Source organism: Cricetulus griseus, chromosome 6 (genome assembly GCF_003668045.3).
Source record: "Cricetulus griseus strain 17A/GY chromosome 6, alternate assembly CriGri-PICRH-1.0, whole genome shotgun sequence".
Classification (NCBI taxonomy): Eukaryota; Metazoa; Chordata; class Mammalia; order Rodentia; family Cricetidae; genus Cricetulus; species Cricetulus griseus.
Genome location: NC_048599.1, coordinates 84380345 through 84397769, shown reverse-complemented (window position 1 = coordinate 84397769; position 17425 = coordinate 84380345). Strand labels below are relative to the sequence as shown.

The window sequence follows — 17425 nt, the reverse complement described above, 5'->3', positions numbered from 1 at the left end:
GACATGAAAGCTTTTTTAGACCTAGTACATTCACATCATAATGTTCAGAGAACTTTTGGTGTCTTTTTTTGTGGGGCTAAAGTCTTGCCCTCGGCTCTTGCCTATCAATAATCAGATTTTATTCTAATTTACTTAATTACTTGTTACCTTACAAAGAGACCATTGCACCTGTAATTTTTATTAGATTTTAAACAGTAAGTTTATAGTTTTATGTCTGCTGTTCTAAAACCATTTTATTTCTACAGAATTCATAAAAGAAGTATCTATTGCTCATAATAAGAACAAAAAATGCAAGGCTCATAGTGATGTGTACCAGCTACCATTGTATAACTGGTGTGTCTGTGTTTAAGTGAATGCTTCTAGATGGAGTTGGGAGTAATCAGAACTTCAGCCTCTTGCAAGGCAGTTTTAAACACCCCAAGGAAAGGTAGTTCTAGGTAGTGCTTGGGATTGTTCTGAAGAAAAGCTTGGGATAGAAGAACTATGTTGTGTCCTGCCAATCCTGAGCACACATGGACAGAGCTTGACCCATATCTAATGATGTTTCTGGAAACCTCCACATCACTGAGCCAAGGAGAAGAACCTCTACTTGAGTTTTTCTTTGCCTTTAAAAAATATTTCTAATCACTTTTTAATTTCATGTGTGTACATGGTGCCCAGAGAGGCCAAAAGAGGGCCCAGGGACTGGAGTTGCAGATGGTTGTGAGCTGCCAGGTGAGAACTGAACCTAGATCCACTGCAAGAGAAGCCAGTGCTTTTAACCTCTGAGCCCTTTCTGCCATCTTTTGAAGCATTGTTATTTACTGGGCAGTGAGCACCATGGTGGAGGTCAAGAGACACTCAGGGAAGTTAGTTGTCTTTTCCACCGTGTGGATCTTGAGGAACAAACTTCAGGTTATCAGGCCTGGCAGCAGGTGCTTTACGTGCTGGCACTTCATTTTATATGCAAGAACTATATCTTCATCTGATTGTATTTATAGGTTCATATTATATTTATAGGTTCATGCAATCAGTGTCTCCAGCTGGACTTTTTATATTTTTCTTCCTCCTCAACAAAATGCATATGAACTTGTCTATTAATGTTTCAAATTTGAGTACATTATTCCCCCCCCCCCGGCCATAGTTAAATTGTTTTCAATTCTTTTAATAAAAAAATTAATTCTGAATTTTCACTTAACTGTTCTCTCCTAGACAGTTAAGTCCCACACAGAAACAGAGGAGAAACAAGCAGAGAGCCGTACCATCACTCCACCTGCTGCACCAAAACCAAAACGAGAAGAGAACCCTCAGGTAGGACCATCTCTGCAAGGCCTCGTTGGGTCCAGGGCATGAGATTCAGCTTTTCTCTCAGTGTTCCTTTTATTCAGCCATGTCAGGTGCACCTGGGGCAGGTTTCTTTAGTACAAATTCCTGAGGGCCCAAGTATAGGGTGCTGAAAGGAAGAGTTCTGAAATGTTTTTCTATAAATCCTGTAAACTTGAAACAGAGATCAATGATTAATTTCCCCGGTGTCCTGTACCATTCGTAAGGAAGGCTGTGCTGTGCTTGTCCCAGACAAGCAACAGAGGGAATCAGCTGATGTCTCTTTACATTGTGGACTGCCATTTTGTGTTCAGTTTTGATAGACCACTTTATTACATTAGAACAATAAAGCCCAAAGGAATTAGTGGCATAAAAGTAGTATACTGAGCCTGAAAGTGGGTTGAAGAAGGTAATGTCCACACTATGACATAAGCAGTCAACAAGCCCAGCTCAAGCAATGGACTGTCTTCGTGCCCGTGGCGAGAGGACACTCTAGCTTGATGCTCTTGTGCAGATATAAAGGAAAACGCAGATGGTGCTGTGGTTATGATGCTAAAAGCTGGTGGTGGAGTTTATGGGACCCTCTGTCCTCAATGCATTCTCATAGTGAAACCATACCAGTCACACCTTTTTTTTTTCTTTAAATAAAAAGAGGAAATGAACCAGCCCAGTTTTTAAAACAAGTACCAAATGTACTTCTTTCTGATGTGAAATCAACTATTTTTTAAAGGGCTAGAACTTAAACCAAAAAGAAGTCTTTGTTACAAAAACTGCTAAAAGACTTGTAGGTCATTCACAAAAAGTAATGGCAACTGTCACGCTTAGCAAACTTAGCAAAAAGACCTTTTCAAGACAGGGTCTTGCTGCGTGGCCCAGCTAAATTGAAATTGGCTATGTAGCCCAGGCTGGCCTTACACTTGCAGAATCCACTTGCCTCTGTCTTCCTGGTGCTGGGATTATAGGCATTCACCATTATGCACAAACAGCATAATTTTTTTTTTTTTGTAAAAAGAAATAGATATCTCATGTCAGTGACACACTGCAGGTGCTGTCATGTGTAGGGGTAGATGTTTCCTTCCAGTTGAACAGAACCTTCTAAAATTACTTATAGAAGAGAGTGTGCATTTGTGTGTGTTAAAGACCAAACTGTATTGTTAGTGACTATGGGAACGTTGCCTAACAGTTGATAGTGTTTTTATTCACCAGAGAATATTTCCTTCTCTGTACTTGGGGTCTTCAGAAGCCATATGCAGTGCTTCAGCAGACAATGAAGATATACCTTTCAGATCACAACCAACCAAAGCAAAGTGTAACAATCAGTCCACTGCTCTTTCCAGTTTAAAGATCTTACATTCTATTTCAGGGAGACAGCTGGAGGGAAACTGCCCCATGACATTTAAGTTTCATGTTTAACTGAAAATCCTAGTATTAAGTAGAACCACCTACCAGTGTCCCTAAAAACATCAGCTGGTGTTCGTGCCATCTGGCGTGGAAGTAAAAGTGAGGAAACATCACCCCATTGAAGAGTGGCGTACTTAGAACTCAAAGCGTGCTGCTGTGAGGTCCCTTAGCCCTCTGCAAGCTTCTCCACTAAGGATACTCTTTAAGAAGATTCTTTGGGCAAAAAGTCCACACACCAGTCAGTCCAGGTACTGATATGTGACTTTGCAAAATGCCGGCCCTTGTCAGATCAACAAGCCTCTGTAGTGGCTCTTCACGTGGATCCTGCCTCTGCCAGGGCAGCTTCCTGCTCTCTGATTAGGAAACCTATGATTCTCTTTGCAAGATCCCAGACTGAAATATATTCTTTTGTTTCTCTGGCACAGAAACTTGCCTTCATGGTGTCTCTAGGGTTGGTAACACATGACCATCTAGAAGGTAAGATATTCTCAGCATGGTCTTCCTCCTAGCTTTGTTCCTAAAAGTGATGTTTGTCAAAATTCCTAGAATAGAAAGTTAGAGCACAAATAGAGTACAATTCAATCAGTGTGGACTAGATTTCCTTTAGAGAAAAAATTGCCTCCTGTCCATGCAATGTCCAGGCCCTCCTCTTCCTAGTGTCATTCACACTCCTGTCCTGGGAAACTTCCCAGCTTCCTGAATGAAGGTGACTCCTGCAGGGTCTTTGTCTCACAACAGAGTAGCAAGTGCTCCTTTAACAAGTCCTTGTTTTCCAGTGACTGGACATCAGAATCCTAAGGACAATAACAAAGCTCCATAACCCCCTGTTGTTTAGTTAGGGGTGGTGAACTTTGGTTGGTAGTCTGTGGATATAGCTCCTGTACACCTGCATGCACAGCAGTCTAAAAGTAAATGAGAATGACTGTTTGCAAGTGTGGACCACACCAGTGCTCTCATTCACAATGCAGTGCACTGAAGGACAGTGTGACTTTACCCACTGAGAGGCACCAGTAGTGTGCCTGCTTCTGTGGAGGTCTTAGTGAAACAAAGCCTTGCCCCTATTCCTTACTGGTTGCAGGAAGCCCAGTACATTAGTGAACTTCTGTTCCTTAGCTTCTTTATTCCTACTATCTTACAACTGAAGTCTTTCTCTTTTTCAAGAAATCCAAAGCAAGAGGCAGGAACGAAAGAGAAGAACAACAGCCAACCCGGTGTACAGCGGGGCCGTCTTTGAGCCAGAGGTACTCCTCCGGCCAGCACTGGCCCTTCCTTCTGCTCCGGCTTCATTTGTGACTTGTTAGTCCCTCCCACTGGAAGCCTGCTAAGACCAGTATGACTGTACTCAGCCTCTTCAGCTCTGTGAAGTGATGGGCTTCTCTCTGCTCCTGACTCCACAGTGTCATCCATCACTGCTTACATTTGTTGTGCTAAGTTTGAGTAGATACAATCCTACCTTACAATTTTGGTTCATCCTGATTTGACCACACTGTCATGGAGCAAAGGCAAGCCCTTTTGGAGCCTCTCAGAGCCAAGTACATAAAATAAAACACGTTAGTGCCTGGTGGTGGTACACGCCTTTAATCCCAGCACTTGGGAGGCAGAGGCAGGAAGATCTCTGTGAGTTCAAAGCCAGCCTGGTCTACAGAGCAAGTGCCGGGATAGGCTCCAAATGCTACACAGAGAAGCCCCATCTCAAAAAACCAAAAATAAAATAAAACACATTAGCACTGAGACCTTGGAATGGTTGGCACAGACTGGTTAGCATGTGATTGGCATGTTTGCAGTGTTCATGATAACCATGCTATTTAATAGTCACCTTTCCTTCTTAAATCTCCAAAGCGTAAGAAGAGCGCAGTCACTTACCTTAACAGCACAATGCATCCTGGGACACGGAAGAGAGGTGAGTGCCTTTTAAAGACCCTGTCTTGCTTCTGCCTCTGCTTTCCATGTTGTATTCTTTTTCTCTTCCCTCCCTCTTTTCCATTGTCCTAGAACCTAGCTCCTCTATCCCTTGAAAATAGATGTTTGTTTGTTTGTTTGTTTTCTGAGAACATGGAGGAAAAGAGAGATTTCTTAGTGCTCTGAACACAAAGTTAAAAGCTGACTTTCTGGGTCCTGGCTAAGCTGGCTCAGGAGAATGGCTTAATGCAGCATTTCTGCCCCAAGCATACTAGGCCATCCATGAATAGCTGGGTGAATAGAACACTGTGTGAAAGGAGTGTTTAGCATCATTAAACAGCTGAGCACTGCTGTTGCCAAGGTGTTCCTAATAGTGTTTCAGTTGTCCTGTTTCCAGTGAGGGTAGAACAGGACTGAGTTTCTGTGATCTGTAGACTTTCCAGGAAGAGAACTTAGAATCTTTTATCATGAGCATCTCCAGCTAAGGAAGAAAAGGATGCTGTGAAAACAGGCTCCTCAGCACAAACACTGCTAGCATGCTATTCCCATTTTCCACACCTTACTCTAGGCAGACCAAAACAGCAGCAACTCTCATCACACAGGTCTAAATAGGTCTTCATATAGCTCAGGCTTTGACTCATAAACAAGGTACTGAAAATCACCCTCTGATGTCAGTAATACATTCCAAGATCCCTTTCTCCATGTGGTAATGTGTCCCTGAGTTACAGTTGCAGACTGGAAAGGCTGTAGAGTAAGTGACTAGCATACTGATCTTTGTGCATGCACACAATCTCTCAGAACCACTGGAGACTTTGGAGGTCTCCCTGACCTTTGTCTGCCTTAGGCAGAGCTACCAATGTGCCTTTATTTTTCTGAGTCACAGTCAGCCTCAGTGACATGAGTGATCTTTCATCAGTCCTGCCCTGCAAATAACCAAGCCATCTAGATGGGAAACCTTCAATTATTGCTTTGTACTGACTCGTAAGCCACAGTCTTAAGTTACTTTTTGGTTTTGTGTTCAGCTATTTTTTTAGTGACCACACAGTTCTCAGATAAGAAGCCCCCAGCCAGTGACCTCAATTGGCCTGCTAGGAGGTAGTATCTGATTAGAGAACAGGGGTTAAATGAACCAGAAAGATCAGAAGCTAAAGCCTGCATTGTTTTTAGACATGCCTTGTCTATATAAGCTAAGAGGATTTGTTGTCAGTTTTCTTCCTCACAGCATTATATTCTTTATGAAAAGACTAGTCAAACCTGACTTTGCAACACAGGCTCCGTCTGACAAACACAGGCAATGCTAGTGTGGAGCCTGGACATCATAACACCTGTGCATGACCCTGACATAAACTGACTGCTGGGAAAGCCTTCACCAGTGCTTGTGGGCAAATTAGGGTTCACTGGCTGTTGCTAACTTTGATGTATTGGTTTGAACCCATGATTGCTGGCAGCTTAGAGGCTGTCACCCAACTCTCAGGAGACATGGACCTTGATTTAGGTGTGTGATAAGAGTGACTACCCTAGATTTCCTGTGACCTTGGGCTCTGTGTTTTTAGACTGCTTGTAGATTGCTTCAGACTGGACCTTTTGCAGAATGCCCTGTCCTGTCATTAAACTTGCAGTCCATGCATGTTTGTGGTATGAAGCAGAGAGAATGCTCTTAGGCCACCACAAAGGATACCCAAGGCTGGGAGCCTGTGAATTCATTGTTACTTACACTCCAGCTTTTCCTAGAAACTCCCTCCCAGAGCCTCTGACAGCAGAGGACCAGAATAATTGACTGGAATTCTGCCCCCTCACATTGCCTTCCTCCACTCTTACCAGCAGTAAAAGGTCTAAACTGTTGACAAACAAGAGAGACACAGAAAAGCAGAAATGCTGAATAAATCCATTCATGAGAACAGAGGGTCGTTAGGAGTAATGGCAGCAGAAAAGCTTTAGTGACTAATGCACAAAACACATGAAAGATAAACTCTGTTCTGGCTTCAGGCTCCTTTGCTTCATGTTCATGACATCCAGGTCCTCCTGTTAGAAACCTCAGATTGGGGCTGGAGAGATGGCTCAGAGGTTAGGAGCACTGGCTGCTCTTCCAGAGGTCCTGAGTTCAATTCCCAGCAACCACATGGTGGCTCACAACCATCTTCTGTAATGAGATCTGGTGCCTCCTTCTGGCCTGTATGGATACCTGCAGGCAGAACACTATATTCATAATAAATTAATAAATCTTTAAAAAAAAATACAATGATCTATATTTAAAAGAAAAAAAATGAAGAAAGAAACCTCAGATTGTTGGTAGTCCAGGAATGGTCATGATCTGCTGAGATGGTTTCTCTTTACAAATCTCAGCACCTTTTACCACTCTTTCAGGCTCCCTTCTCCTCCCTTCTTTTAAAATTCATGTAGTTGTTTCTAATGGCATTGAAATCTTTGCTTCTTTTCTTTTCCTCTGACCTGTGTATTAACCTTCTGTCTGCTACCTCACTTCCTTTTCCATGCTAGCCAATGAGGAACACTGGCCAAAGGTATGTAAGATCATTTTCCCCTGTCTTTCCCTCCCCTTTTCCCCTTTTGTTCCCTTCTCTTGGTATATAGGTCGTCCTCCAAAATACAATGCAGTGCTGGGGTTTGGAGCCCTTACCCCAACATCCCCCCCATCCAGTCATCCCGACTCCCCTGAAAATGAAAAGACAGAGACCACATTCACTTTCCCTGCACCTGTGCAGCCTGTGTCCCTGCCCAGCCCCACCTCCACAGACGTAAGTAACTTGGGGACGTGCACTCTCTCCGAGAGCTCACATGGGAAAGCCATTGTCCTGTGTTGTGTCCTCACCAGACTGACCCTTCCTCACTAGCCCTGGAATAGCAGTTGACCCTGAAGAATGCCTGCATACCATTCCAGGCAGCTTTCTTTTGGGGTCTCAGCTGTTTCTTCTCCTTGAGTTCATTTTCACTTGAATCCGGGGAACCCTGGGTTTTCAGAGTCTGGGTTTGATCAGCTGAGAATGAGCTCTCAGAGGAGGGTGGGGGCATGGACTTATGGTTGAGAGGTCTCCATCATTGGTGTGTTGGAGATACAGCACTAGCAAAGCAGCTGCGTCTAGCAGCCCTGCTGCTGTGTTAGGCACACTTCTAGAAGTGCAACGTTTTCTCTTTGGTGGAGCTGGGTAGAAACAGGTTCCAGCATTTACAGTGCAGTGAGTTCACTCACTCAGCAGATCCTCACTGAACACTGTTCTGCCGAGCAAGTGCTGCTCACGAGGTTGGGGATACAGCAAGGAACAAACCAAGCAAAATGCAAGCCCTCGGGGGCTTGTGTTCTGCGGGAAGTGGTAGGAAACAAGGGAACAAATATGTAACCCATCAGGCAGAGATGAGCACCAGGAAGAGAAATGGAATAGATAGGGACAAGGTGCAGTACCAGGAAGGCTAAAGCATCATACATGGAGAGGGAGAAGGGACCTCTCAGTTATGTATGGGAGGTGTGACCAGAGAGGTAACAGGCCTGCTCATGCAAGGTTCTGTGACTTTTATTCTAAGTACAATAGGAGATCACCAGTTGAATGACAGAATTCTCCATTTACAAATGATTTGTTTTATTTTGAAGATTCTCAAACCTGTGGAAAGGTTGCAGCAATGGTGCAGTGAACAATATCACCATTTGCTCTGATTCATCAGTTAACTTGCTATGTTTTTGTGTTCCTTTACATGCTTACACCCACATGCATGTGCAAACATGTGCATGTGTGCAAGTGTATATTCTTTTTCCTGAGCCAATTAAAATTTTTCACTTCTAAGAATAACAGTATTCTGTTGTGTAGCCAATATGTGGTTATGACATTATGAGAATTTAAGACTGGTTACAACTTAGCATGTAATACTTTCATATTCCAGTTTTTCTACTTGTCCCAGTAATCGTCTTTGTACAAAGTCACTCTTGGCATTTATTATCCTGGTTGAATCTCTTTACTCTCCTTTATTCCGAAATAGTTTCTTAGACCATCTTTTTTTAAGTTACAGTTTATTCATTTAGAGTGTGTGTCTCTGTGTCTTTGTGTATGCACCCATGCCATGGCATATGTATGGAGGTCAGTTCTCTCCTCCCATTTTGTGGGTCCCCAGAATTGAACTCTGGCCATCAGACTTGGTGACAAGTGCATTTATCTACTAAACTGTCTCAAAGGTGGGCCCTCTTAGCCCATCTTTGTCTTTCCTGGTGGTGGTATCTTTTTTCAGTGGTACACTTGCTCCACTGGATTGTGGCATTTGCCCCACTGAATTGTGTTCAGAGTAGATTGAAGCATATGTTTATAAAGGCACCTAGAATCAGGGATGACAGGTCCTTCTCAGTGTATCACAGCAGGAGGCATGTGGCATCAGCCTGTTGGTGGCAGTGTTCACTTTCATGTCTTGAGATAATTTCCATTGAATTTTTTCACTTGTAAAAGTCTGTTTTCACTCTGATTGGAGATAGCTTTGAGTCCATGTGAATAGTAAGTTTCCTATCAGATTGTTAACCAAAGACTTCAGCTTCCTTGGATGCTTCCTGATGCTTATAGAACCAGCTGAATTTTGAAAGGAGCACTGTGGAGAGAGGGGCCTGGGGAAGGATGGAATAAAGCAGGGAGGCCAATAAGGAGGCTATTGTGGTGGTTCAGGCAAGAGATGATGATACCTGGCTAATGCTGATGGTGTGGTGGATGCAGAGATGGAGAAAAGTGACCAGTTTTGTTTGTATTTTCAAGATTTGGGCAGATTAAATTGAGTAATGAGAGAAAGAGAGTTGTCAAGGTTAAATATAAAGTTCATGGCATAAACAACCAGAAGACTGATGCTGCCATTTACTGAAGATGTCAAGAAGCAATAAAACAAGAATTTCTTTGTTCATTTCCTCATCCCTTAGAAATTGCAGCACTTGTTGTTAACTATCTTCTAGTGAAATGTTCCTTGAAGTTGAAGATTCTCATGAGTTACTAATGGCACACCCCTCTCCACCCCTTTAACTGAAGCCTTAAGTTAGAATTCCAGAGGCAGCAGACAAAGTATTATCTTTGGGGTCTTAGAAGAGTTCTATTCCCAGCAGGTTCTCTTCCTGCTGTAGCTGGTGCTACAGACTCATCCTGGTTCTAAAGACTTGGAGCCATCCATCCTTCCTATTCTTTGGCCCTGACAACTGATACAGGTTTTCTAACTGTCAGGCTAACATGCACCAGAAGTCCCTGAAGAAACCATGTTTACTGGTATTGAAAACTGATCCAGTTTTTCCAATCCAGATGTGGTCAAAGAAGTCAACAGCTCACTGACTCCCTGTGCATTGGTGACAGGGCCGGGGGAGGTGGCTTTGAGCCTCTGTCTTTGAGTTTCTTACACCCTATTGCCTTGGTCTGGGTTCTTTGGTTGACTGAATGCTTTTCTTTTACAGATTAGACCTAAAGGATCCACTCTGGTCAAATCACAACTAAAAGCTTTTGCCAGATTTCGTCTTAAAATGCAAACATCGTTCTTTGTAGAAATCTAAAGGGCAAAATAATGCTTTTCTGAATCCACTAAAACTGTTCAGAATTTCCTAAGTCAAACCCAGTGGGATATGTTTTTTTTTTTTTTTTTAAAGATAATTGACTTCTACTTTTACAGTATCCCAACAGCAGCCGTGATTAAAATCAACACACAGGGTTCTGTGTGTTTGCTGCTGGGGAGCATAAGCCTCGACATTAATTAAACAATAACAGTTGAGAGCCAAGCATTTCCTGGGGATCAATAACCATCTAGAAGGACTTGGTAATACAAGACCCAGCCAGACACTAATCCTCAGGATGTACCTTGTTGCTGCTGTCATTTTTATGGGAAGGGAAGATATGTTGACTAATTATAAATTTTTAGCACACAGTAAAAGCTGGAGGTGATAGAGGCAGCATGTTCCTAGCAATGTCATGGCCAGGCACAATTTAGCTTACCATTTGCTTATGATCTGTCACCAGAATTGAGCCTTGTGATCTCTACTCTTTAGGCAAGGACTGACCTTGATGGATGAACTGTCTCTGTATTTTATATTCATTCTGACATTCTTAGAATTTTATATTTAAACTGTTAGGCTAGAGCAGTTCTCAAAATATGGTCTGGCACTTTTCAGAGGTGTATAAACCAAAATTGTTTACAAAATAATACTAATGCATCAGGTACCATTTCCACTCTCCTTCTCATGAATAGACAAGGGATTTTCCAGATATAACATCCTTGTGATATCATGGCTGTTTAATGCTTACTTGTGTTCTTGAGTCATTTTGTTTTGTTTCAGTGTGCAGTTGCTATAACTTTCGGTGATTTTGTAATTAACTCACAGTTCCTCAATGATTTTCAGTACATAGAAATCCTAACATTTGGTCTAGAAAGATGGCCACTCTTCCAGAGGACCTGGGTTCATTTCCCAGCACCCACGTGGCAGCTCACAACTGTCTGTGACTCCGGTTCCAGGGGATTCAACAACCTCACAAAGACATACATACAGGCAAAACACCAATGCACATAAAATACATACAGGCAAAACACCAATGCACATGAAATAAATTATAAAAAAGAAAGAAGTCCTATCACTCAAACACTAGATACTACTGTTATATTATATGTAAATACGGAAATTTGAAAGATGGGGCTGGAGATGCGTGTGCGCGCACACACACACACACACACACGCACGCACGCACGCACGCACGCACGCACGCACGCACGCACACACGCACACACGCACACACGCACACCCCAAAGGGGAGTTTCCTGCAGAGAGAAACTATGTGAGTGGAAGATGCATTCCCTTGGTGGTGTGGTGGTAGAGGAGGCTGGGCATTACTGTCTGTCCTGCTGCTTATGGTAGGCTTTCTAGCAGAATACCCTGAACATCTTAGAGCCGTGTCCAAGCACTGACTTGTTGAGTGTCCTCCAGCTTGTCCCCTCAGTTTTCCCTTCCCTGCTGTCATCCTAATCAAAGTGTTGATTCTCATCCATACAACAGGTTGCACATCGACTTGCTGAAACACACCTCTTTAAAAACTCTTGATTTTATTTCCCCTGTGTTCTTTCCTCCAGATTATAAATAGATCCGCTTGGTTGTATTTTGATGGTGCATTCTGTTCTGAGGGCTGCAGAAGCCCCTGAGCACTGGAACTATCACAAAGAGGGGTGGTAGAATGGACTGGGTTGCCTGTTTTTTGTTTTTGTTTTTGTTTTTGTTTTCATCTAGTGAAGTATTTTATGGGGAAGAATAAAGCTTCCCATTAGATGGTCTGTTGAGCAGCAAATGCCAAATTTTGGTTCTGTAGAGCACCATTGGCTGCTACTGTGGCTTCTTCAGTTCCATGTTTTAGAAGTTTCTATAAGTTCTCTGCTCCTGGCTTGGGCTTTTCACTTTTGAATGTTCACTGCTGTATTTTCCCCCAAGTAAGCAAGAAGTTCATTTTATTGTGTGCCTTTGTTTCCAAATTCTTCTTAAACTTCCCCAAATGATAGATGACAAACGCTGCTCCTGTCATAGTATAAAACACGTTGGTTAGTGGATCTCAGTGCCTGATAGGCTCTGACCTATGGGCTAGATTCTTAGCATTAGAAGTGCCAACCTGGCCGTGGTGCATGCCTTTAATCCCAGCACTCAGGAGGCAGAGGCAGGTGGATCTCTGTGAGTTCGAGGCCAGCCTGGTCTCCAGAGTGAGTGCCACGATAGGCTCCAAAGCTACACAGAGAAACCCTGTCTCGAAAAACCAAAAAAAAAAAAAAAAAAAAAAAAAAAAAAGAAGTGCCAAGTGCCAACCTGTTACCTAAGCTGATGATTTTGGCCCAGGCCACTGAAGATCTTTGCTGTAAACTCTAATTTATAAGGCTAAATTCTCCATTTATATTTGTAAGTTTAAAGAAAGTCCTTAATGTTTATTTTCAAGTTAAGTTACCACCCCAGAAACTGAGCTTTGTGGAGCAGGAGTAGGTTTGTGATATTGGCAACTCCTGGTTGCCTAATCCTGCCGTGTTGTAGGGCCATCTCTGGGCTAGCAGCTCACTGTCGAAAACACATATGTGCAATCACGGTCTGCAACGTAACACTGTTGTTTTTCTTACCTTTCCTCTCCATCTCCTAGGGTGACATCCATGAGGATTTTTGCAGTGTTTGCAGAAAGAGTGGCCAGTTACTGATGTGTGACACATGTTCCCGTGTGTATCATCTGGACTGCTTAGACCCGCCTCTGAAAACAATCCCCAAGGGCATGTGGATCTGCCCTAGATGTCAGGACCAGGTACTGGGGGTACATGGATGAGAGACCAAGGAAGAGAAAGACAATGCCATGCAGATTCCTTTCTCTCCCATTCTGGGGAACAGGCTTCTCTTCCCTCTCTTGGTGGTTGTTCTGTAGACCCCATCCTCCTGGTTCATTGCACAGCCTTTGTTCCCTCACAGGCTTCCTGATGCATGAATCACTTTCTTCTATGAGAAATGACTTGACTTCCTTTTGAAGTACAGACCCTCAGCCCCACTTGGTAGCACATGCCTATAATCCCAGCACTTGAAGGGCTGAACCAAGAACTAACAAGTTCAAAGCCGGCCTGAGCTAAAAAGTGAGACTACCACAAAAAAAGAAAACAAAGCAAAAGATAAATTAAGATCCTTAAAAACTCATTCTAGGCCCGGCCTGGGTGTACACACCTTAAGTCCCAATAATCAGGAAGCTGAGACTGGTAGATCTCTGAATTGGAAGCCAGCCTCATGCATATAATGAGTTCCAGTCAAGCCAGGGCTACAAAGTGAAACACTGTATCAAATAAATAAATAAATAAATAAATACCAAAATAAATTTTAAAAACCTGATTTGCGGGGTTTTTTTTTAATATTTTTCTTTTTTTCCTGTTTTTTTTTTTTTATTTTTTTATTTTTTTATTTTTTTTTTTTTTTGTCGAGCTGCACCTTAAGAGCAAAGTGTATTAAGACAAGATCTCTCTCTGGCTGGCATTGAATTTGGAATCTCTGGCCTTGGCTTCACCTGTCTCTGTTCTCATCCTGTGTGGTCACGGTGCCCTTCACCTGCTCTGTTCTCATGTGACCCTCTACAGTTGCCTGCACAGGGAATTATACGTCAGGACTTAGAACTATATTTAACCTCCTTAGAGGTGTTTTTGAGAGACGTAACAAAACTTAATTTGAATCAGGCAGTCCATGTCAAACCAAAGGCAGAATTGCCTGAGGTGACTGCCATCGTTGTGCTGCTGGTTCTAGCTGTAGAGAATGGTTTCAGTTATATGGCTTTTATTAGCTTGGTTAAGTGGATATTTTTATTTTTGCCTTTGTTTTGAGACAGGGTCTTATTGTGCAGTCCTGATTATCCTGGAACTCTCTATAGACCAGGCTGGCCTCAAACTCCCAGAGACTCACCTGCCTCTGCCTCCCAATCGCTGGAATTAAAGGCATGCACCACCACCATCTGGCTTCCTGTGTCTTTTTATATATATATATTTTTTATGTGTTTATTTTATGTGTGTTTGTGTTTTATCTACTTGTATATTTGTGTACCATATCCTGGGGTGTCAGATATCCTGGGACTGGTGTTACAGACAGTTATGAGCTGCCATGTGGATGCTGGGATTTGGACCTGGTACGTCTGGAAGAAGAGCTAGTGCTCTAAACCACTGAGCCATCTCTCTAGCCCCTCATGTGGCTTTTATGAAGATAAGAGATGCTCCCAAGTCTCTACCTCTAGTCCACGACTTTGGGCGATACTTCCACAAACCTCTCTGGATCTTGTCTACAGCCACAGACACTAGTTTTTTTGCTGTTACCTTGGTTCTGAAGGGAGAATTCTAAATTTTTTTCAGATGCTGAAGAAGGAAGAAGCAATTCCATGGCCTGGAACTTTAGCCATTGTTCATTCCTATATTGCCTACAAAGCAGGTAAGGTCCGCCCTTTCAGAAGAAAAGGCCACTAGGAGGCAATGTTCATTTTGTTTCCAAAGAAAAATAAGTTTTGGAACCAACTTTTGAAACAGAAACTGTGAAATGTGCTACCTTACCCATGTAAAGCCCTGCCCAAGCTACTAGGGCCAGCACACCTGGAAGAAGGGAAAGTCCAGTGGTCAGGTTCTGTGTCCTGGCTGTGTGACTGAGGGGGTACTTTCAGGGCAGTGTCTGATGAACATCCCAAACCAGGTAAGCTTTCCAAAGAATTGATGGTTTAAAACTTACTTTCTCCCCAGCAAAAGAAGAGGAGAAGCAGAAGCTACTTAAGTGGAGTTCAGATTTAAAGCAGGAGCGAGAACAACTGGAGCAGAAGGTGAAAGAGCTCAGCAGTTCTATAAGTGTAAGCTACTTTCCTCTCTCAGCTCTAGACACACAGTACTGGGTCCAGTCCTTCTGTGGATGGATGGGATCACCTTGGGCAGCTGGAAATCTGCCTTCTGGGTTAGTGTGTGGTGCTCAGGAGCCGTAGCCTTGTGACATGTGATACCTTGCCCAAGCTCTGAGTGTCCTTGTGCCACTGTCTGAGAGGGTATTCAGTCTCTTGGGGAAGAAATCAAGTAACAGCTGCACCATTGTAGCACTACCCAGTGCCTGTGCATTTCTGAGTGCCTGGGAGGAGCAGAGAGCCTCTCCTGACCCTAGGCAGACCCGGGCCCCCTGAGTGACTCTTAGAGACCTAGTTTACTCAACTCAGGGAAGGACTACCAGCTGGTAACCAACCTAGAGAGCCTGGTTCACTGACTAGAGTCTTTTGGCCTTGGGTTTCAGGTCTCCTAACATTACTGGCCTACCTAGGCCCTATCTCTAAATTGTGAGTGAGTAAATGATCCTCCACAGACCCCCAGAACAATTCCCTATATCTCTCACTGGCTTTTTAGTCACCTGTGAACATGGCAAAAACAAGCTTCAAGGCAGCATTTGTGGTGAACATAACATCATAGCATCATCGTAAGTGTTAGTGTCCAATAGAGTTGACTTTCAACCTACCCACTGACCCCCAGCCTTTCATGTCTTCCTCCTTAGAACAGCGCAAGTTGTAGGGGTACACACCAGTGCACAGGGATTGGTTTATGGGGGCATTTTTCTCTGAGGCCACCAGGCCCAGGAGGCTGAGTACCCATCCTTATTGATTTGCTACAGAAATGTATGGAGATGAAGAACACCATCCTGGCACGGCAGAAGGAGATGCGCAGCTCGCTGGACAAGGTGAAACAGCTCATCCGCCTCATCCATGGCATCGACCTCTCCAAACCTGTAGACTCTGAGGCCACTGTGGGGGCCCTCTCCAATGGCCCAGACTGCACCCCCTCTACCAACACCGCCTCCACACCTGCTCCCTCCCCCTCCTCGCAGAGCTGCACAGCGAACTGTAACCAGGGGGAAGAGACTAAATAACAGAGCCCTCGAGGAGATGCCACAGTCCCAGCGACGAGGAGACTCTAGAAAAGCAAAGCCGGATTTCTTCTGGAAAATACAGAATTCTTTTGGTTCTTTGGTTCCAGAGAGAGAGAAGATGCTTGTGCCAGGTGGCACCCGAGTTTGCCAATTGATTCTTCTTATTCTGTGTGTACATGCAAAGATTGGACCATGTTACATGAAATAGTGCCAGCTGGAGGTTCTTTGCCAGCACCATGCCAAGTGAAATAATATATTTACTCTCTCTATTATACACCAGTGTGTGCCTGCAGCAGCCTCCACAGCCACGGTGGGTTTGTTTTTGTTTTGTTGGGTGGGGAGCAGGGACGGGCGGAGGGAGGAGAGCAGGTTTCAGATCCTTACTGGGAGCCGTTTGTTTAGGTAGAAAAGACAAGTCCAAAGAGTGTGTGGGCTTTCCTGTTCCTAAACTTTCACTACCATAAAACCAAAAAAACAAAAAAGAGAAAAAAAAAGAGAAAAAAAAGGAAATAGAGGTTTAACTAACCCAGTGCCCAGAGGAGGGCTGGGGAAGGCTGGGGGGGGAGCAAGGGTGGGAAAGTATATGACATAAGCAGTATTTAATGTTTCCGGAGGGGCCCTAGTGCCAGGAGAGCCCAGGTCCCCCTCCCCAGCTCCGCTCTCTCCACAGCCTCCCGCACCCTTCCTTCCCTCTGCTTGGTGAAGTGCACAGCCCCAGGTGGTCCCCGGCCTTGCTGAGGCAGGGAAGGGAAGGTGTGTGTGGTCCAGGAGGGAGAAAGGCGGATCAGAGGTTTTACTTGAAAACAAGCTCCATCCTTTTTCTATATTTATAAGAAGAGAAGGTTCTGAGCAGGGCAGCGTGACCCAGATGAGTGGCACGACCAGGTGTGTGTGAATGGAGACAACCCTTTTCTCTTCTTCAAGCTTACTTTTTGTTTCTGTACTTGTTTTGTTTAAACCAAGTTTTATTTCATGGTTTATTTTACCTTTTTTGTTTTTGTTTTTGTAACAAGAACTAAAATGAGGAATAGAAAGCTGTCTTCAGGCTGACGGTCCTTTAAGGGTAGCGAGACCTTGCATGGTAGAGTAGCGTCACAGTGTCGGTGAGGTCAGTGAGTCTTTGTGCGTCCTGTGTCATCGTTCAGGCACCATTTGGTTTGTTTGGTTTTGGTTTTTTTTGTTGTTGTTGTTGTTGTTTTGGTTTTTTTTTTTCCTTTCTGGTGTTTTTTGTTTTGTTTTTTAATGCAAGGGCAAAAAAAAAAAAAAAACTCTTTGTACCTGGGGAAAACAACAGCAACTTTCTTTTTTTAATTAAAAAGGAAAATAAAAGATATTGAGGTCTTCCTAGTGTTACTTAAATTAAGATCAAGGTAAGAAACATTGTAAAAAAAAATTACAAAAGTGCTATTTGTTTCCTAAAAAAAAAAAAAAAAAAAAAACAAAACA

General features: G+C 43.4%; 1 protein-coding gene across 43 annotated transcripts in view; it reads left to right on the top strand.

The window, feature by feature from the left end:
* Phf21a (PHD finger protein 21A) overlaps positions 1 to 17425 on the top strand; it is a 174194-nt gene extending 156769 nt beyond the window's left edge. For 37 of the 43 annotated variants that reach the window (XM_035446682.1, XM_035446684.1, XM_035446692.1 and 34 more), the window contains 9 exons: positions 1192 to 1290; positions 3129 to 3180; positions 3865 to 3944; positions 4543 to 4603; positions 7099 to 7355; positions 12717 to 12872; positions 14443 to 14518; positions 14821 to 14924; positions 15725 to 17425. In XM_035446682.1, the coding sequence (XP_035302573.1) occupies positions 1192 to 1290; positions 3129 to 3180; positions 3865 to 3944; positions 4543 to 4603; positions 7099 to 7355; positions 12717 to 12872; positions 14443 to 14518; positions 14821 to 14924; positions 15725 to 15979 (1140 nt within the window). In that variant the 3' untranslated portion in view covers positions 15980 to 17425. The remainder of the gene's footprint in view (positions 1 to 1191; positions 1291 to 3128; positions 3181 to 3864; positions 3945 to 4542; positions 4604 to 7098; positions 7356 to 12716; positions 12873 to 14442; positions 14519 to 14820; positions 14925 to 15724) is intronic. The other 6 variants (XM_027422481.2, XM_027422478.2, XM_035446693.1 and 3 more) reach the window with 3 other exon arrangements.